At 43.3% G+C, this 22011-nt stretch overlaps 1 protein-coding gene across 1 annotated transcript in view; it reads left to right on the plus strand.

Moving 5' to 3' along the window:
- Window positions 1-12494: 12494 nt before the first annotated feature.
- Window positions 12495-22011, plus strand: part of Hprt1 (hypoxanthine phosphoribosyltransferase 1) — a 33256-nt gene continuing 23739 nt past the window's right edge. Inside the window, exon 1 of the mRNA XM_005085546.4 lies at window positions 12495-12658. Coding sequence (XP_005085603.1) covers window positions 12632-12658 — 27 coding nt within the window. The 5' untranslated portion in view covers window positions 12495-12631. The remainder of the gene's footprint in view (window positions 12659-22011) is intronic.

The following is a 22011-nucleotide window of genomic DNA, read 5'->3' on the forward strand; positions in this document are numbered from 1 at the left end:
GTTTGATTTTTTTTGTTTTGTTTTGTTTTGTTTTGTTTTGTTTTTTGAGACAGGGTTTCTCTGTGTACCTTTGGAGCCCGTCCTGGAACTCACTCTGTAGACCAGGCTGATTTCAAACTCAGAGATCCGCCTGCCTCTGCCCCCCCCCCCCGAGCTGGGATTAAAAGCGTGCACCACCAACACCACCGATGCCTGGCCTGAGTTTGATTCTTAAAACCCAGTGGAAGGAGAAAGCTGACACAGTAGTTGTCCTCTGACCTCCACACATGTATTGTGGTGCTCTCTCTCTCTCTCTCTCTCTCTCTCTCTCTCTCTCTCTCTCTCTCTCTCTCTCTCTCTCTCTCTCTCTCTCTCGTGTTCTTGCTCTCTGTCTCTTTTTTGTTGATGTTTTTGAGGCAGATTTCTCTGTCTATCTCTGGCTGTCTGGGGAATAGCTCTGTAGACCAGGCTGACCTTGAACTGACAGAGATTCCTCTGCCTTCCAAGTGCTGGGATTAAAGGTGCATGCTCTCTTACACACACACACACACACACACACACACACACACACACATCCACACAAGGAGTGGGGTGTAGAAAAATTTATGAAAGAATATTGTCCTTAGAAAACACATATCTGAGCCGGGCGTTGGTGGCACATGCCTTTAATCCCAGTACTCAGGAGGCAGAGGCACGAGGATCTCTGTGAGTTCCAGGCCAGCCTGGTCTACAGAGCGAGTTCCAGGACAGGCTCCAAAACAATACAGAGAGACCCTGTTTGAAAAAAAGAAAAGAAAAAAGAAAACAGGTGGTGGTGGTGCATGTCTGTAATGCTGTTCAATCCCAGCACGCAGGAGGCAGAGGCAGGTGGATCTCTGTGAGTTTGAGGACAACCTGGTGTACAAGAGCTAGTTCCAGGACAGGTTCCTGTTGTGCCCAAGTCTCAAAGACCCCAGAGACCACCAAGGAGACAGACTCGCCAAACTACAAACACAAGACTTTACTGTTTAATCCTACCGTTGGGACTAGCAAACTCCAGAGAGGGTGGAGTTCCCTGTCTACTGCTAGGTTTTAAAGGGGAAAAAAAGCAAAATTACATCAGCAGGTATGGGTTGGATCCCGATTAGTTGACATTTGCGGAACAATTAGGGGAATTTCCTAGAGTCAGGGCAACTGATTTATTAACACTTTGGATTGGTTGGCTACAGATGGGAGCATTGGTGGTTCTATGGCTTTGTCTGTTACTTGCTGGTAGCATTTTCTCATTGGTTGGTGTTGGGAGGGAGCATTCTGTGGTTTCTATGGCTAGCATTGGGAATGGATAAGTGACTGAGTGGTTAAGCCTACGGGCTGCATTTCCAGAGGATACGGGTTTTAATTCCAGCACATGGCAGCTCCACTTCCAGAGGGTCCAATACCCTCATCAGGCTTCCATGGACATGTGGTATACAGACATACATGCAGGCAAAACATTCCTGCACATTTAAAAACCAAAGTTTCAAATAAGATAGTAGCTTTAAAGAGACAGGAGAGTGATGAAGTCTCTCTTGGTCCTAAGACATATTTTTCTAGCTACCATCTTGGTTGGTCTGTATCTGGCACCTGTATCCTTGATAATTGTTCTTTTCATTCATTCTGGATTTTTTTTTTGGTTTTTCGAGACAGGGTTTCTCTGTGCCTTTGGAGGTGTCCTGGAACTCACTTTGTAGACCAGGCTGGCCTCAAACTCACAGAGATCCGCCTGCCTCTGCCTCCCAAGTGCTGGGATTAAAGGTGTGCACCACCAACGCCCGGCTCTCATTCTGGATTTTTTTGGTTTTTCCAGACATAGTTTCTCTGTATTGATTTGGAGGCTGTCCTGGAACTCGCTGTGTAGACCAGGCTGGCCTTGAACTCACAGAGATCCGCCTGCCTCTGCCTCCCAAGTGCTGGGATTAAAGGCGTGCACCACCAACGCCCGGCTCTCATTCTAGATTTTTTTTGTTTTTTCCAGACATAGTTTCTCTGTATTGATTTGGAGGCTGTCCTGGAACTCGCTGTGTAGACCAGGCTGGCCTTGAACTCACAGAGATCCGCCTGCCTCTGCCTCCCAAGTGCTGGGATTAAAGGTGTGCACCACCAACGCCCGGCTCTCATTCTAGATTTTTTTTGTTTTTTCCAGACATAGTTTCTCTGTATTGATTTGGAGGCTGTCCTGGAACTCGCTGTGTAGACCAGGCTGGCCTTGAACTCACAGAGATCCGCCTGCCTCTGCCTCCCGAGTGCTGGGATTAAAGGCGTGCGCCACCAACACCCAGGCATTCTGGATTTAAAAAATAAATAAAATTCCAAAAGAAAAAATAGTAGCTTTCTAAAAACAAACAAAAAACTAAAAGACAGCAAGCCAATGAGCAGGTCCCTCCCTTAAATTCCTGCTCTGACTTCCCTCAATTGTAGCATGGGAGTGAAGGCCAAAGTATTTTATCGTAGCAATGCAGAGCGAATTACAACAGTGAACCGCATCTGTAATGCCAGCACTTGAGAAGCCTAAGGCAGAAGTATTATCACAAGGTCGAGGCCAGCCTTAGCAAGCTGCTCAGTTCCAAACCCTCCTGGACTACAGTGAGGTTGTTTTCCAAAACATTCATTACTTTTGGGGCCAGCAACACAGTGCAGAGAGTAAAGCTGCCTGCTGTCAAGCCTCACAACTTGAGTTTCGGAGCCATGTGGAAGGAAGGAAGCAGCTCCTGCAACTTGTTCTGACTTCCATAAGCAGGCCATGGCACACATGTACCCGAACATACATGTGCACACACATAATGCATGTATTTAAAATTACTTTTCACAAGTGAAAAGCAAACCGAAAATAATAATTTTTAATATGTGCATGGGTGCACATGTTGTCAGTAATCCTGGCATTGAGGAACCAAAGACAAAGGGATCTTGGGTTTTAGGCTATCCTGAACTGCACAAGAGCCTGACACAAAAATGAAATGAAACAAGAAAGTTTTCTTTAAGAGCACCCACCCACAAGTCAGGTAACTAATAACATACCAACCAAGGGGCAAGTAATGCTTTGGTTTAGAGATTTCAGTTTAGGTGAGTGGTCCATTGGGGATGATTTTTTGAGAGAATGTGGTCATCACAATGGTATTGAGAGACTAGGGCTGTAGCTCATGAGTAGAAAGCTTCTGTGGCACGTACAACATTCTGCCCTCATCCCCAACAGTATGAAAGTGAAATGTGAGCAATAATAACCTTGACAGATAATATTAAACTCAGGGTTGGAGGGAAAAAATAGCTTGTCTATCCCCACTTGAAAAAAATTTCCATTAAGATTATCAAAGAAATATGCACTAGATTCTTCTAGTCCATTTTATTGGTTTGTATTTTGTTTTTTATATACATTGCAGTCTGCCTTCATGAAGCCACCTGCCTCTGAGCTAATATAGTCCTGGAAATCCCTAGTCCTGAGGCCCTGAAATCATCTTGTCAGTTTTATGCAACTGATAGCAGTGTCAACTTACCCTGAGAAGGCTGTTTCCACTACCTTCCTCCAGCAAGTCTGTTCTGTCATTCCTTCTAGAAGACCCACTCTCTAGCCCAGGTTGAACAAAATTTAATATAGCCAAGTGTGGTGGTGCATACCTGTAATCCCAGCACTCCAGAAGCTGATGCAGGAGGATTGTGAGTTTGAGTCTAGCCTGTATAACCTAGTCAGACCTTATGTGAAACAAGTGAACTAATATAAAAACTATGTAATAACCAAAAATACTACACAATGATAGAAATGTTCTGCACATGCACAGTTCAGTGTAGAACCACTAACAACACTTGAAATGCTGCCAAAAGTGAATTTTCCCTGGAGTCTCCTGCTGGGAATGGAGGCTCCTCTTTCCTAGTGCCACCTTTTATAAAAAGTCCCCCGGTGTTCTGATGATGACTTGTCTCACAGCTCAGTCTACACGTGTGTATTTCTTGACTGTTTTCATCTCTTCCATACAATTGTTGTCAGTACTGCCCAAACTATAAATAAACGTTTTTCCTTTACCAGTTCTCTTTTTCTTTTGGTATGTATGACTGAATGCTATAGAGGCATTCCAATCTCCTGTAACAAACTGACGAACTGTTGGGTCCAGCTGACTAGTCTGACTCATACCTGAAAAGGGAGATGTGGATTGAGGAAAGAAACAGGCTAGAAACAGAAGATAGAGTTGGGAGGGCATCCATTGAATACTGGGATCCACCCTAAGTTTGTAGCTCAAAGATTTTATCTACCCCAGCCAAAAGGAAGGGAGTCAAAAGAACCTCATTACCAGTGATACAAGGAGCAAACAAACATAATTACTTCCTTAATACTCAAAGCATCTGGTAACCACACCTTAGATCAAACCTCCTGTTATTTACTCTTGAGGATAAAAAAAATCTAGTAACCACACCTTAAATCAAAAGTCTTGTTAGCTGACCTTGAGAATTAAGACATCTAGTACCCACATTTTAGATCAAGTATTCTGTTTATCTAGGCAAGACATCCAGTGACCACACCTTAGGCCCAAAATTCTTAGTAGCCACACCTTTAGGTCTTAGACCTTTAACCTTGAAAGAGCAAGGATAGTTTTGAACTCTCTGACCTTAACTCAATATGGAACAGAGTCACTCCTATGGGCCCTAACAAGGAACCAAATTTGTACTTGTTTAATTAAAAAAAATTTGTATTCATGGCACTGGAGATATAGGATAGTATCTTTACTGTCCTTATAAAGGACCCAGGTTCAGTTCCTAGCATCCACATCATGGCTCACAACCATCTATAGGCATGTACATGGTAAATAGACATACATGTAGGTAAAACACTCATAAATAAATAACTGAATCTAAATGAAATGTATTTATTATTATGACTGTGTGTGTGTGTGTGTTTCTGTGTGTGAGTGTGCATGTGTGCCTGTGTATGCCATGACACCTATGGAAGTCAGAGAACACCTTTTAGGAGCTAGTTCTCTCTTTTTACTATGGATCCTGGGCATTGAAATTAGATCCTCAAGCCGGGCATTGGTGGCGCATGTCTTTAAACCCAGCACTCCGGAGGCAGAGGCAGGCGGATCTCTGTGAGTTCGAGGCCAGCCTGGTCTACAGAGTGAGTTCCAGGACAGCCTCCAAAACAATACAGAGAAACTCTGTCTTGAAAACCAAAGAAAAAAGAAAGAAAGAAAAAGAAAAGAAATTAGATCCTTAGACTTGTGTGGCATGTACATTTACCAACTGAGCTATCACATTGGTTCTACAATTTTGTTTGCTTTTGTTTGCTTATTTGTTTTTCAAGACAGGGTTTCTTTGTGGCTTTTGAGACAGTCCTGGAACTAGCTCTTGTAGACCAGACTGGTCTCGGTCTTGAACGCTTGCTCTCTCCCGTCACCTCACTCTCTCTCTCTCTCTCCCTCCCTCTCTCTCCCTCTCTCTCCCTCCCTCTCTCTCTCTCTCTCTCTCTCTCTCTCTCTCTCTCTCTCTCTCTCTCTCTCTCTCTCTCTCTGTCCTCTCTCTCCTCTCGCTGTCCTTTCTCTGCTCCTCTTCTCCGCTTCTGCCCTCTCTTCTTCCCTTCTCCTTCAATACACTCCACATGGTTAATGAATCTCTGGTTAATGAATCTCTTGGTTTGTGTTTCATCGCGTCTGTAATTTAAACAAAAGAACAACACTTTTGGTAATAGTAATAAGGATAGCTGCAAAGATAAGAGGAGCATGAGATACCATGATTGGTGTTTATCGTAGTCTACACTCTTTCAAAAATATATGTTTAAAAATGTATATGGGTGTTTTATCTGTATGTTTGTCTGTGTAACATGTTCATTATGTGCTCTTGGAGGTCAGAAGAGGGCATTGGATCCCCTGGAACTGAAGTTACAGATGATTCTGAGCCACAATATACATGTTGGGAATCAAACCTAGGTCCCGTGTAAGAGCAGCCAGTGTTCTTAACCAGTGAGCAATCTCTCCAGCCCCATAGTCTGTGTTCTCCACATTGCATAGCATGCTTTTGTGGCCAGATTGGGGGAGATTCCCGCACACCTAGAGAGTCTGCAAAAGATAGCATCTGGATGTCCTGTATCTGGAAAAAGCAACTGGCCTCTCGGGTCTCAGTGGGTAGAGATAATGTCAGTAACTACTGGTTGGTGATAGCATCAAAGCCTACATACAGGTTGAGAGCTCTGCCTTCCAAGACTCCTTCCCACTTCAGGTGCCAATTCCAAGTCCCAGGCTGTGACCTGTACTTCTGACCAACCAGCAATTAAGCAGATGTTCTCACGATACCCTCCTCCGATTCAGCTATTGCTATGACAGTTCACATAGTTCAGGGAAACACACTTAGCAGTATAGTCCAAAGGCTATTACAAAAGATGCAGGTAAAAATCCAGATGGATGAGAAATAGGGTGGCGTATGGGTTGGGCCATGGAATGATCATGCTTTCTCTGGTCACAGTATTCCCCTAGCATGACCATGTGTTCAGCATCCCAGAAAGTCATGACAATCTTCTTTTTTTCTTTCTTTCTTTCTTTCTTTCTTTCTTTCTTTCTTTCTTTCTTTCTTTCTTTCTTTCTTTCTTTTCTCCAAGATAGGGTTTCTCTGTATTGTTTTGGAGGCTGTCCTTGAACTCGCTTTGTAGACCAGGCTGGCCTCGACTCACAGAGATCCGCCTGCCTCTGCCTTCCGAGTTCTGGGATTAAAGGCGTGCGCCACCAACGCCCGGCTCAATCTTATTTTTTTTTTTTGTTTGGTTTTTTTCAAGACAGGGTTTCTCTGTATTGTTTTGGAGGCTGTCCTGGAACTCCCTCTGTAGACCGCCTGCCTCTGCCTCCCGAGTGCTGGGATTAAAGGCGTGTGCCACCAACGCCCGGTTCAATCTTATTTTTTTATAGTCTTTATTTCTTCCTCCAAACCCTCCCATATACTCCCCCACTCTCCTTCAAAATCATGGCTTCTTTTTCACAAATTGTTGTTGATTGTGTGTGTGTGTGTGTATGTGTGTGTGTGTGTGTGTGAGAGAGAGAGAGAGAGAGAGAAAGAGAGAGACAAAGAGATAGAGAGACAGAGAGACACACAGAGAGAGAATACATATCACCTGCTCTGTCTGTATCTAACATTACTTGTATATCTGTTTTCAGGGCTGACCAGTTTAGCACTGGGCAAATGATTGGTGTGTTCTGCCCTGGGGAGGACCACCTCTCTTGCCCCCAGCTTTCCTTAGTTTCCTATACTCCTTTGTGCAGGGTTAAGGCTTCAGGAGCTTTTCCCATCCACTTTGGCATGCCCACTGGTGCTGTCCTTGTTTAACTCATGTAGAAGCAGCCATGCTTGTGAGACTTTATGAATCTAGCCATGGCATTACTAGAAGATGTATTTGAAATGGATAAAATAAACTCAAAGCTTCACTTCTAATAATTTAGAAATAAAGGGAGCAGACCCTCACTCAGCCCCTGCTTTAGCAGCCATGACAGGCTACAGAAGAGACACGTAGGCCTCTGACACAAGGAAACTCCAGATCCTCTGGCCTCTCAGAGTCTAGGGCCAAAACTGAACACAAAGAAACTCCAGACCCTCCCCCCCCCAGCCTCCTAGATGTTTGGTTCCTGGGAACTGTTTGGCCACAAAAGAAACTCCAGAGGGGGAACAAAACCTCCCCTGTAGTCTCCAGGATATAGTTCTGAAAACTAGTGGTATCTATGTATAACAGGCCACCTGCAAAGTAACAAGACAAAGCCATAGAAACCAGAGTGTTCCCTCTCAGCACTGACCAATGAAAATAATTGGTACACGGGTATTTCATGCCAAAATATGACTTTGAGAAATTCCCTAATTGTACACAAATGTCAACCAATCAAAAACCAACCCGTACCTACTGATGTAATCCTTCTGTCTTTAAAACCTAGCAGTAGACAGGGAACTTCATTCTCTCTGGAGGCTGCTGTGACAGCTTGCTAGATGGGGTCCCTGTTATGGTTGGATGAACAATCATTAAACCTTGCTTTTGCAGCTTGGTGGATCTGTCTTCCTGGTGGTCTCTGGGGACTTTACAACCTGGGCACAACAATAATCTTACAGCAACTACCCTACCCCGATTGTTAAAGAGTATTTATATAGCTGGATTTCCCCACATTCCAGATGTCATATGTGGAACTCAAGTTCCAAACCTCTGGTCACAGTCTTCTTGTGACAAACCCCAAGGTTACCTCAGGTCCCACGCTTACTCCAGCAGAAGAGGACTACACATCCTATTTGGCCTGGTCCTGGTTTACACATTCCTAGAATTTTGTTCAATTTAGATTTTACCCCAGACCTTTCCCTTGTGAGAGGAAGGAAATCCAGGCTACCATCAAACTTACTGTGTAGCTAAGGATTCCCGTGACTTCCCGATTCTTCTACATCCTTGTGCTGGGATTATGATGCAGACCACACAGTAGGCCAGAGATCGGTATCACATGTGCTCCTCTATCATGTTCCACCTTACCTTTGTTTTTGTTTGTTTTTTTTCTTTTTTGTTTTTCGAGACAGAGTTTCCCTGTATTGCTTTGGAACTAGCTCTGTAGACCAGGCTGGCCTCAAACACACAGAGATCTGCCTGCCTCTCGAGTGTTGGGATTAAAAGCGTGTGCCACCAATGCCCAGCGGATTGCAGCTTTTTAATTGTAGCTCCTGCTTTGGCCATAAGTGCTGCTGTGTTAAATTCACAGAGAACATAGTTCTTATTCCATCAGAGAGCTAAACAAAGAAAAACAGGAACAACACTTCCCTCTTTCCCTAATGTTTTCCAAATACAATATAACTAAGATTCCTCTCTCAAGGACAGCATGCAGAGAAGGAGGCTATGAAACTCATTCCATTCCCAGGAAGGTCTGAGAAGACTAAAGGCCATTGTGAGTCTTGTTGGATGTCTGCTGTGCCAGTCAATTTTAGATAAGCCAAAGCCTGAAAGATAAAGGAAGCTGCTACACTGTTCGCCTTGAGACTGGTCCACAGAGGATACCGCATATGTACATGTTCATAAAATACATTCAGCAAACAAAGAGAGTCTTGTCAGAGAACATGTATGCAGCTGGCAGTCTGAACGTCCTTGATCCAATGGTTACTCCATGCATCATAGTGTACACATCTAAAACTCATTATTTGGTTGATTGGTAATTTTCAAAATTGCGGTAGAGCATTTTAGTACAGAAGTTCAAAAGCAACTGGGCGGTGGTGGCGCACGCCTTCAATCCCAGCACTCTGGAGGCAGAGGCAGGCGGATCCTTGAGTTTGAGGCCAATCTGATCTACACAGCAAGTTCCAGAAGAGCCAGGGCTACACAGAGAAACACTATCTCAAAAAAACAAAAAGAAAATGAAAAAGAAGACAAAAAGACAGAGGAAAGAAATACAAAATACAAAATACAAAATAAAGAAGAAAAAAGTTGTTAGCAACCTGGGTGGTGGTGGTGCAGACCTTTAATCCCAGCACTTGGAGGCAGAGGCAAGAAACCCTGTCCTGAAAAAACAAAAAAGAAGGTGAAAAGCACCTAAATGATGAAAGGTTAACCACTGAATTTGTTTTTCATCATGGTTGATAACTGTGCAGCACTCAAGTAACATTTGTCAATATTATCATCTGCCTTTTGGACACAATATAGCCAACCACATAAACACCAGAAAAAGGACTCTTCAGAGAAATGGGACTGTATCAGCAAATGCCTCAAGACCTAAAGTCGCTTGTGCCTCAGGACCTTTGCACATCGGTGTACCCAAAGACAATGATTTACAAGGGTGCTACTGCCCTGTACATCACCCTGTCAATTACATTTGCTTAGTCAATTCTTGCTCAGTTTCCATATCACACTTCATTGACACATAATGAAAAGTAATGAGTACCATTAATTAGACACTGAACTTCATAGGTATCTCACGAATGCAGGGTAGGTACTGAACATTTCAACTAGAAATCAGTTCTATTAGTTGAGGCTTTCCACAGGAACAGTCAGTCTCTACACCTGTATCTCTCCGGGTATTTATTTGGAGAGAGAGGAGGTGGGGGGTTAGAGAATTTTTAATATTTGACTTACGTGACTGTGAAGGCCTAGTTGGAAACTTGCTGGCATTCTAATCCAAAGGCAGTCTGCTGGCAGAAGTGTACTGAGCTTCCTATCTCCACCGCATAGGAGCTGGGACTCTAGGCACAAGTCAGCAGGCCCAGCTTATTTACAGTTAAAAGATCTTAAATTTTCATTTGTGCATATGTATTGTATATGCATGGGGGAGAGTGTTTCACTCGTGCATGTTTGTATGCATGAGCTGAGGCCAGAGGTTGATGGCTGGCATCTTCCTCTCTTGCCCTCCACCTTATTTTTGAAGAGAGATTCTCTCACTGAATTGAAAAGCTCACCTCTTCAGCTAGATTGCCTGGCCAGCAAGCCTGTAGGTCTGCCTGCTTCTGTCCCACCAGGGCTGGACTTAAAGAGAAACACCATGCCAGGCTTTTACATGGATGTTGGTGACCCAAACTTAGACCTTTGTGCTTGCACAGCAAACTCTACACCCAGTGAGCCATCTTTTCAGCCATTTATTTGCAGAAGAAACAGACTCAGGTTCAGCCGGGCATTGGTGGCGCACGCCTTTAGTCCCAGCACTTGGGAGGCAGAGGCAGGTGGATCTCTGTGAGTTCGAGACCAGGCTGATCTACCAGAGTTAGTTCCAGGACAGCCTCTAAAGCTACACAGAGAAACCCTGCATCGAAAAACCAAAAAGAATAAAGGAGAGGGGGAGAGGGAGAGAGAGAGAGAGAGACTTAGGTTATGAGAAGTACAATGACTTGTCTAGTTTTAAAAGTATACCATCACATCTCTCATGTCAGTATCCTTAGTAACAGGGAGGCTACTAATTGTGATGGGTGCTAGAGATAACAAAAACAGTGACATCAGAAGGAGCGTTAAGGGAAGCAATTGATGGCTGCATTTGAAAAGAAATAGAGGCAGATTTTGTTTTCTGATTCCACAGAAAGACAGCTGCCTGCAATCCCAGGATTTGGGAGACAGAGGCAAGTGGAACAGGGGTTCCAAGTCATACTCAGCTACACAGTAAGTTTGTGGCCAGCCTGGACTATAGGAGGACGACCTGTCTCAAAAACAAACTATCTAATAAACAAACAAAATATAAAACAAATTCCACGTAGGAAACTGTGGAGACAAAAATAAATTTCAGTAAGTCACTGATCCCACATATTGTGTATTATATGTATGCCTACACCAATGCATGTGTAATCCTTTAATCACCACAAATATTCTGTTAATATGCTATTTTACTTAATTATTTGTTCATTTGTTCTTTATTTTTCTTTCTTCAAGACAGGGTTTCCCTGAATAACAGCCATAGCTGTCCTGGAACTCTCTCTGTAGACCAGGTTGGCCTCAAACTCAGACATTCTCCTGCCTCTGCCTCCTGAGTGCTGGGATTAAAGGTGTGCACCACCACTGCCTGCCTGTTGCTTCTTTATTGTGGCATAGAATATTGAACTTAGAGCCTTCCACACACTCGGGCTGCACTATACTCTTGGCCCTTTCACTTTTTCAAACATTAGCTAGTTAGTCAGTTGTTTTTTTAGTCAGGGTCTCACATTGTAACCCAGGCTGGTCTGGGATTCACAATTGTGACTCTCCCACCTCTGCCTCCAGATTACTGGAATTACAAGCATTTCACAACACATGGCTAAAATTCAACATATAAACGATGACAACACCTTACTTTGTAGCATATGAATCTCTATGAGCATTTTTTCCTTTGCGTGTGTGTATAGTAGTCATGTGCAGGTGTGCTCACCTGTGCAGCAGCTTCAGGAGGCCAGAAGATGAGGGCAAGATATCTTTCTCAATCCCTATTTCACTTTATCAAATTTTAATTTGAAACAATTTCTTACTAAATTGCCCAGGAAGGTAGAATATACGATCCTTTCTTGGTAGCTGGGCATATACCCCGCCTCCCACACCCTTTTTTTTTTAAACCAGGCCTGCCTTAAAAATGCTTATTCTAAGTAAAGGCAAAAAGCAGTTTGGGGTCGATTTTACAAGGTTACAAAGCAGTTTTTTCCTCTTGGTTTTGTTCCCTGATCTGGCTATTCTAGTTTTGTAGGTCTCAAGTCTTAAAACTACGCAAGGTGTTTTTTTTGAAAGAATTGATTCTAAATCAGGAAAATGGAAACCAGCCACCATGTAGGTCTTGGGAAGGGGACATCTGTCTGGTTTGAGGAACCACGTGATGACTAGAACCTGAAGAAGTATCCACCAGTTTAATAGTCACGGGGAGAGGAAAAAATGCGAACTGAGGTAGGTTTGATTGTTTGGGAGTCCTCTGGGATCCTGGAAGTGGCCTGGAAGTTGCTGGGTGAACAGGGCTGGAATTTTCCAGAAGAAAATTCCCAGGCGTACCTGGCCAAAACAGCCACCAGTAGCTGCTCTGCCCATGGAGGTGCTCGGGAGAACGCCCAGACACGCTGCTGGGGGCGGGGCCGGGGCGGGACGAGGGGCGGGGCCTCGGCGGCGGCATCTCTGAGCCGTTACCGAGGCGGCGAAGAAGCCTGTTGGGCTTACTTCCCTCACGGCGTCGCCTCCTCCGCCGGCTTCCTCCTCAATCCGCTTTTCGCTCCGACCGATTCCGTCATGGCGACCCGCAGTCCCAGCGTCGTGGTGAGCCACGGGCCTCTAAAGCAGAGAGCCACACAGCCGGGCCTACGCGGCTGGCTGCTTACTGACGCCCATGGGGGCCTTGAGGCGCTGAGGCCGGCCGTGGGCCTTGGGGCCCGAGGGGAAGCCCGGGGCGGGGGCGCTCGCAGGTTCCCGGAATCTGACTGGATGTTCCAAGAGGGCGGCGGGCAGGCTGGGATGACGGGGTTCGGGAGCAGGTCGCTCGTCCAGTGAGCCCCCAGAGGGTTGGCTGCGTGTGGGCCAGGAAGGTGGAAATGGCGTTGGGCTTGACATGTGCAGCCAGCGGGGGTGAGGCAGGGAGGGGCGGAGGGCGCCTTCGAGAATGATCCGGAGGGGAGAGGGCTGGGGTGGGGGGCTCCTTGGGGGAGACCCAGCTCTTGAAGTTTGGGGCTTGGCGGCCAGGGAGAGCTTCGGGGCACCTCTGGAAGGAGCTCCAGCACCCTAGACGACAGCATGGGAGAGCATGTTCAGGCCTGGGCTTTGCCTCTAATTCTGCAGATGTCATAATTCATATTTGTGAATGCGCAATTGCTCCATTGAATCCGCGTTGCGGCCCTGGTAGTGAAAAATCATGTCTATTTTCCCACCTGAAGGGACTACTAAAAAGGCTGCTCGTTTTCCACGGCTTGGGTTATGGGTTGATACACATTTGACTCGATAGTCCATGCCCTTGATGGTGCGAGGATTTTTTTTTAAATATAGATTTAGTTAGGCTAAAGGACATTTTTTACCCAGTCAGCCTCTGTATTTTGCCTCTTCTCCAATTGGCTCTATTTTTTGTAACCCGCCAAGCTGCTCCCCCACCCTGCTCCACAACCTTCCTTGCTAAAATAACTTAAAGCTCCTGCCTCCGATTAAATATTTTAGCCTGATTAATTAATATTTTAGCCTGCTTTAGTTTGATTATTTTCCCTACTACTAGTTAAATGTCATTACTCTTTATTAATGTCAGTGTTGTAGATTTAACAGCTACCTGGTTACTTCTTGTCTCTCCCACTTAACACAAACTTTATTTTGATATTTTTTTTTGGGTTTTTCGAGACAGGGTTTCTCCGTGGCTTTGGAGGCTGTCCTGGATCTAGCTCTTGTAGACCAAGCTGGTCTCCAACTCAGAGATCCACCTGCGCCTGCCTCCCGAGTGCTGGGATTAAAGGCATGTGCCACCCCAGCCCAGCTGGCCTTCTGTATCTTAACCTCTAGGCTCAAGCTTTTTTTTTTTAAAGTTTCTTGCTGTTTAGTTCTTGATTCCCCAAGTAAACCAGGCCTTGGATTTACAGCCATCTTCTACCTCAGTGAGGGGATTACATGCAAGCTTGTGCCATCTTCTGGCTTGAGGTGCTGGCTGCTGGTGTTCAAAGAACTGTAAAACAATATGCAAATAAACAAGCATTTCACAGTCCCTGGGTGGGAACAGGAATAATAACAACCATTGTCTTTACATAGATGATCCTAATTAGTTTTCAAAATGACCCTGTAACAATGGTGTGTTCACATTATCAGACATAATAGTTATTAAGAAGGAAGAGATCCCCTCAATTAAGTACTAAGCCCTGGTTTAGATTAGCACCAGAAGCAAGCAAAAATTTTAGAAGGTGGAGCTCTGCCTTAAACATAGGTTTATCTCTAGAGACTATGGGCAACAGTCTGCTGTTATTTTTATTCAGTTACTGAGGAGTTCTACAGATGCTTTTAAGTTTTGAGATATGGTACTTTGTAGAGTGTAGAGTTAATTAGTTCTTACTCTTAGAAGTGACTATTCTTAGTTTTGTTTGAACATCAAGAAATTCACTGTATTTATAGATTGCAAATTCCTGTTCCTTGTTTTTAAGTTTCCTTCCCCTAAATTGTATGATGTTAGTAATAACAAACACAAACACTTAAATAGTGCTTACTGTGTGCTAGTTGCTATTCTAAGCCCTTTTACTGACTTGATTTTTTTCTACTTTTTCTGTATATGGCTGTTTTGCCTGCATGTATATGTGTTCATTTTCAGCATCGTACTGCCATGGGGGTGCTGGAAGTGAACCCAGGTACTCTGGAAGAGCAATAAGTGTTCTTAACCACTGAACCATCTTCCAAATCCTACCTGACATAATCTTTAGAAAAAATTACACAGAGGAGTTAAGTAACTTTCCCTAAATCATTCAGTGCTTTTACATTTGAACCTGTTCTCTGGCCCCAGATTCTAACCTTAACCAGTAAATTTAAGTTAGGAGCTATAGTAGATGTTTATTAGATAACGTTCTCTGTGTTAGGCATTGACAGATGTTTTTGCAGACTTTATCTAATGTCAATACCCTAAGTTACATAATGTACCCTGTTGTGTAGACTAACATGACTGTGGTGACACAGGTAGACCAAGTGATTATGCACTAGATCACCTTCATGAAATTGGCCCCTAGGTGTTATAACTATCATTTCGAAAAAAGCGTCTGGCTTTTGCAAACTACTGTGAAACATCAGATGTTTTATAAAGCATATCCTTGAATTTCAAAATGGCCCAGATAAAAGTGTGATTTACTAACTGAACTTTATTTGTTTATTTTTTTGGTTTTTCGAGACAGGGTTTCTCTGTGGCTTTGGAGGCTGTCCTGGAACTCACTATGTAGACCAGGCTGGCATCGAACTCACAGATATCCGCCTGCCTCTGCCTCCCGAGTGCTGGGATTAAAGGCATGCGCCACCAACGCCCGGTTTACTAACTGAACTTTTACTTGCTAGATAATTTTTTTATTTTAGTTTTTTTTTTGAAAAAGAGAAAGGCTCACTCTAGATTTAAAGTGGCCAGAAATTGACTATGTAGCCTAGACTGGCCTTAAACTAACATAACCCTCCTGCTATAGTCTTCCATGTTTTAGGATTACCATCATGATCTATCACACTTGGCTTCAAAGTTTAGTTTTTTGTTTTTGTTTTTTTTGGACACAGCAGTTATCTGTGTAATAGCCCTAGCTGCTCCAGAACTAGCTCTGTAGACCAGGCTGGCCTTGAACTTACAGATATCTGCCTGGAATGCTAGGATTAAAGGCATGTACCACCACCCGGCCCTAAAGGTATTTTATTGGAGTGAGTTTTGGTGATCTAACTCAGGATCTTACATATATTAAGCATATGTTTTACCACTGAGCTATACCTCTATCCATCTGATACTTTTTTTTTCGAGACAGGGTTTCTCTGTGGCTTTGGAAGCTGTCCTAGAACTAGCTACCACAACCCGGCTATCTGATCCATTTTTCATTTGATAATGTTTATTTCTAGCCGGGCGTTGGTGCTGCACACCTTTAATCCCGACACTCGGGAGGCAGAGGCCAGCCTGGTCTACAGACCAAGTTCCAGGACAGCCTCCAAAATAATACAGAGAAATCCTGTCTCGAAAAACCAAAAAAAAAAAAAAAAGATTTATTTCTATTTTGTGTCTGAGTGTTTTGCCTGTATGTATGTATGTATGTGTGTGTGTGTGTGTGTGCGTGTGTGTGTGTATATATGTATGTATGATTAGCATACATGTGGAGGTCAGAAGAGATCACTTGATGTAGGACTGGAGTTACAGACAGTTGTGATCATCCATGTGGGTACTGGGAATCAAATCCTCTGTAAGAGCAACAATTACACTTAAATACTGAGCCATCTCCATCTAGCCTGTCTCCCTCCTCCTAGAATTGGTTAAAATATGTATTTTTGCCTATCACTTATTGTTATCAACAGTATTTAAAATAACATTCATTTATAAGTAAGATGAAAAATGAAAACAGTTCCTCTTAGAGGTTTCTTTCTGTAAATTTTGTACTGTGTTACCTATACATCTTTTTTTTTCTTTTTTGGTTTTTCGAGACAGGGTTTCTCTGTGGCTTTGGAGACTGTCCTGGAACTAGTTCTTGTAGACCAGGCTGGTCTCGGATTCACAGAGATCTGCCTCCCGAGTGCTGGGATTAAAGGCGTGAGCCACCACCGCCAGGCCTATACTATCTTTTTTTGAGACAGGGTTTCTCTGTATTGTTTTGGAGGCTGTCCTGGAATTCGCTTTGTAGACCAGGCTGGCCCCGAACTCACAGAAATCTGCCTGACTCTGACTCCCGAGTGCTGGGATTATTGGTGTGTGCCACCAACGCCCAGCTTTCTGGGTTATTTTATTTTGTGTGGCCTTGGCTGTCCTGGAACTTTCTCTGTAGACCAGGCTAGCTTTGAGCTCACAGAGATCCACCTGTCTCTTGGTACTGGGATTAAAGGTGTATGCCACTACTGCCCAGCCATTTTTTTTATTTTGAACTTTTTTTAGATGTAAGGGGAAAAAAACTAATGTGTTTATTACAATGGCTTGTCTGTCATGAATTGAATTTTCATTTTCTTTATTTTTATTTTTGTGCAGAGTTAGTAATTCAGACACCTTTACAAGGTTTTTGAAATTACATTCATTTTGTTTGTTAAAATTTTCACTTTAATTTTATTTGTTTTATTTTATGAGACAGGGTCTCTACATAGCCCTGGATGTCCTGGAGCTCACTCTGCAGACCAGCTGGCGTTGAATTCAAAGAGATCTGCCTGCCTTAGTTTCCCTAGTACAGGGATTAAAGATGCATCATTTGTCATTACATTTGGAAAATTTCCACTTTTTAAAAATGTTAAGAATCATATCACTTCCTCTTCCTTTTTCTGAACATCCAATAAGGGGACTCTTCCTGGAAGCAGCTATTCCTCACCCAGTAGTTATTAGTTACTTCTTTGTGTAGGGGTGGGGCCCAGAGAAATTTCCAAAACGTAGACTCCTCCTGCCTTAGTTTTCCTCTCTCTCTCTCTCTCTCTCTCTCTCTCTCTCTCTCTCTCTCTCTCTCTCTCTCTCTCTCTCTCTCTCTCTCTCTCTCTCTCTCTCTCTCTCTCTCTCTCTCTCTCTCTCTCCCCCCTCTGTCTCTCTCTCTGTCTCTGTCTCTGTCTCTCTCTCTCTTTGGTTTTTTTCGAGACAGGGTTTCTCTGTATTGTTTTGGAGGCTGTCGTGGAGCTCCTCCTGTAGACCAGGCTTATCTCAAACTCACAGAGATCCACCTGCCTCTGCCTCCCAAGTACTGGGATTAAAAGTATGTACCAACACACCACCACCAAGCTTTAAATATTAATTTTTAAGATCTTGGATCTGACTGTTGCCCAGGTTAGCCCTGCCTTAATTTTCTGTGTAGTTAGGATCTCCATATACCCAGTGGAATGTTTTTTATTTTTCCATAATTAATTAGTCAAAGATCCATGTTATTTTTCTCTCTTATAGTAAAGGGATACTAAAAATATGCTTGTTCAGTCTGTAATTTTAAGTTATGTGGATTCACTAACATTGATAGATCACATAAAAGTGTTAATTACTACCAATAATAGTAACATTGAGACTCAGTTGTTAATTTCCTGTTGGTGAGCCGGGCGTTGGTGGCGCACGCCTTTAATCCCAGCACTCGGGAGGCAGAGGCAGGCGGATCTCTGTGAGTTCGAGGCCAGCCTGGTTCTACAGAGTGAGTTCCAGGACAGCCTCCAAAGCCACAGAGAAACCCTGTCTCGAAAAACCAAAAAAAAAATTTCCTGTTGGTGAATACCAAGTTACTAATTTTTAAAAAGATTTATTCATTTATTACATATACAGTGTTCTGCCTGTATGCCAGAAGAGGACACCAGATTGAATTGTAGATGGTTGTGAGCCACCATATGGTTGCTGGGAATTGAACTCAGGACCCCTGGAAGAGCAGTCAGTGCTCTTAACCTGAGCCATCTCTCCAGCCCCAAATTACTAATTTTTAATCTGCTAACATGAATTCAGACACTTCAAATTGCTGAGAAACCACCTTTAGGTTTTCTGTTGTTGTTAAGTGTGAACATATCGGGGCTGGAGAGATGGCTCAGGGGTTTAAGAACACTGCCTGGTCTTCCAAAGGTCCTGAGTTCAATTCCCAGAAACCACATGGTGGCTTGCAACCATCTTAATGAAGTCTGGTGCCCTCCCCTGGCCTGGAGGGATATATTCAGACTGAACATTGTATACATAATAAATAAATAAATAAATAAATAAATCTTTAAAAAATAAAATAAAATGTACCAGAGATTATATTTATAAAAAAAGTGTGAACATATCTATTCTACTATGCACATTAGTTAAAGGAATAATTAAGGTATTAATTCATGTCCTTACAGATATGGTAGTTAGAGGACCCACTTGCCTAGAATGGTTATAATGTATTCCTGAACTGAATAGTCCACTACCTTATTTTAATTTTTCTTACAATTTTAGCCCTTATAAGGGTAAAGGAAACAAACAATATACTATTTTTTTTAAATTTTAAATAGCTTGTTTTACATGTTAATCCCAGTTCCCTCTCCCTCCCCTCATCCCACACTCCCCTTCCCCCCCACCCTCCCACCCTATCGCCAAATCCTTCCACATAGGGGATATCTAGAGTCTGTCATTTCACTCTGGGTAGGGTCCAGGCACTCCCCTAAGAGTCCAGGCTGAGAGAGCATCCCTCTTTGTGCTATAGGCACACGATGACTGTTTGTATTCCAGGGATAGACACTGATCCACAGCTCAGGGCCCCATAGGTTGCCCAGGCCTTCTCGCTGACACTCACATTTGGGGGGTCCAGACAGTCCCATGCTGGCCTCCCCACTGTCGTTCTGGGGTCCAAGACCTCTCCCCTGTTCAGATCAGCTGTCTCTGCTGGTTTTGCCAGCCCAATCTTTGCCAATTTGCTCATCACTCCTCTCTCTCTGTCACTGGGTTCCTTGGGTTCAGTTCAGTGATTAATTGTGTGTTTGCCTCTGCTTCCATCAGTCACAGGATGAAGGCTCCCGGATGGTTATAGACATCAAGTTCATTATCAGGAATGGGCATTCGAGGTGGTCTCTCCACTATTGCTTAGCTTGCCAATTGATGTTATACCTTTAGATCACTCGAGGTCACTCTGGTGCCTGATCTGTCTTCTAACCTATGATTCCCTCTTCCCCCTATTCTACCCCCCACTCAACTTCCTGTTCCCCCATGACCTACTCTCTTCCTCTTCACCCCCTCTCTTCTTCCCAGCTCCCACCCCCCCACCCCTCGCCGTGTTCCCCATCCATTCAGAGGATCTTGTCTCAATCCTCTTCTCTTGGGTACTATGCATATATGCATATCTTTTAGGTTCTTTTCTGTTTCCCAGACTCTCTATCAGTGGAAGTGCAGACTGGCACTATCCTGATCCATGTCTAAAATCCATATATGAGTGAGTACATACCATGTTTGTCTTTTTGCGACTGGGTTACCTCACTCAGGATGGTTTCTTCCAGCGCTATCCATTTAGCTGCGAATTTCAAGATTCCATTGCTTTTTTCTGCTGAGTAATACTCCATTATGTAAATGTACCACATTTTCTCTATCCACTCTTGAGTTGAGGGGCATCTAGGTTGCTTCCAGGTTCTGGCTATTACAAATAATGCTGCTATGAACATAGTGGAGCAGATGCCCTTGTTGTATGAATTTGCCTCATTTGGATATATGCCTAAGAGTGGAATTGCTGGGTCTAGTGGTAGATTAATTCCCATTTTCCTGAGGAATCTCCATACTGATTTCCAAAGAGGCTGTATGAGTCGGCACTCCCACCAGCAGTGGAGGAGTGTTCCCCTCTCTCCACCTCCTCTCCAGCATAAATTGTCTTCCGTGTTTTTGATTTTAGCCATTCTGACAGGAGTAAGATGGTATCTCAGAGTTGTTTTGATTTGCATTTCCCTGATGGCTAAGGATGTTGAGCACTCTCTTAAGTGTCTCTTGGCCATTTTAGCCTCCTCTATTGAGAATTCTCTATTTAGTTCTGTACCCCACCTTTTAATTGGATCCTTTGGTGTTTTGGAGACTTGCCTCTTGAGTTCTTTGTAAATTTTGGAGACTAGCCCTCTGTCAGATGTAGGGTTAGTGAATATCTTTTCCCATTCTGTGGCCTGCCTTTCTGTCTTTTTGACTGTGTCCTTTGCCTTACAGAAGCTTTTTAGTTTCAGAAGGTCCCATTTGTTAATTGTCGATCTCAGTGCCTGTGCCACTGGTGTTATGTTTAGGAAGTGGTCTCCTGTACCAACTCGTTGAAGAGTATCTCCCACTTTCTCTTCTAAAAGTTTCAGTGTGGCTGGATTAATTTTGAGATCTTTGATCCATTTGGACTTAAGTTTTGTACAAGGCGATAAACATGGATCTATCTGCAGTCTTCTGCAAACCAGTACCCAGTTATGCCAGCACCATTTGTTGAAGATGCTTTCTTTTTTCCATTGTACAGTTTTAGCTTCTTTGTCAAAAATCAAGTGTTCATAGGTGTCTGGGTTAAAATTAGGGCTTTCGATTCGGTTCCATTGGTCTACCTGCCTATTTTTGTGCCAATACCAAGCTGTTTTCAGGACTATAGCTCTATAATAGAGCTTGAAGTCAGGTATGGTGATGCCTCCTGAAGTTCCTTTATTGTATAGGGTTGTTTTGGCTATCCTGGGCCTTTTGTTTTTCCATATAAAGTTGATTAATGTTCTTTCCAGGTCCTTGAAGAATTGTGATGGAAGTTTGATAGGGATTGCATTGAATCTGTAGACTGCTTTTGGCAAGATTGCCATTTTTATTATGTTGATCCTACCAATCCAAGAGCATGGGAGATCTTTCCATTTTCTGGTATCTTTTTTGATTTCTTTCTTCAAAGACACAAAGTTCTTGATATACAGGTCTTTCACTTCCTTGGTTAACATTATCCCCAGATATCTGATGCTGTTTTTGGCTATTGTAAAGGGTGATGTTTCTCTGATTTCTTAGTCACTTCATCTGTATATAATAGGGCCACTGATTTTTTTTTGAGTTTACCTTGTATCCTGCCACATTGCTGAAGGTGTTTATCAGCTCTAGGAGTAACCTTGCGGAGTTTTTTGGGTCACTTATGTAAACTATCATATCATCTGCAAATAGTGAAAGTTTGACTTCTTCTTTTCCTATCTGTATCCCCTTTATCTCCTTTTGTTGTCTTATTGCTGTAGCTAGAACTTCAAGTACAATATTGGAGAGATATGGAGAGAGTGGACAGCCTTGTCTTGTTCCTGATTTTAGAGGAATTGCTTTGAGTTTCTCTCCATTTATTTTGATGTTAGCTGTTGGTTTACTGTATATTGCTTTTATTATATTCAGGTACGTCCCTGTTATCCCTGATCTCTTTAGGACCTTTATCATGAAGGGGTGCTGGATTTTGTCAAAGGCTTTTTCAGCATCTAGTGAGATGATCATGTGGTTTTTCTTTCGCAGTTTGTTAATATGATGGATTACATTGATAGATTTTCTAATGTTGAACCATCCCTGCATTCCTGGGATG

The sequence above is a fragment of the Mesocricetus auratus genome, unplaced genomic scaffold, assembly GCF_017639785.1.
Source record: "Mesocricetus auratus isolate SY011 unplaced genomic scaffold, BCM_Maur_2.0 Super-Scaffold_100003, whole genome shotgun sequence".
NCBI classification, from domain to species: Eukaryota; Metazoa; Chordata; class Mammalia; order Rodentia; family Cricetidae; genus Mesocricetus; species Mesocricetus auratus.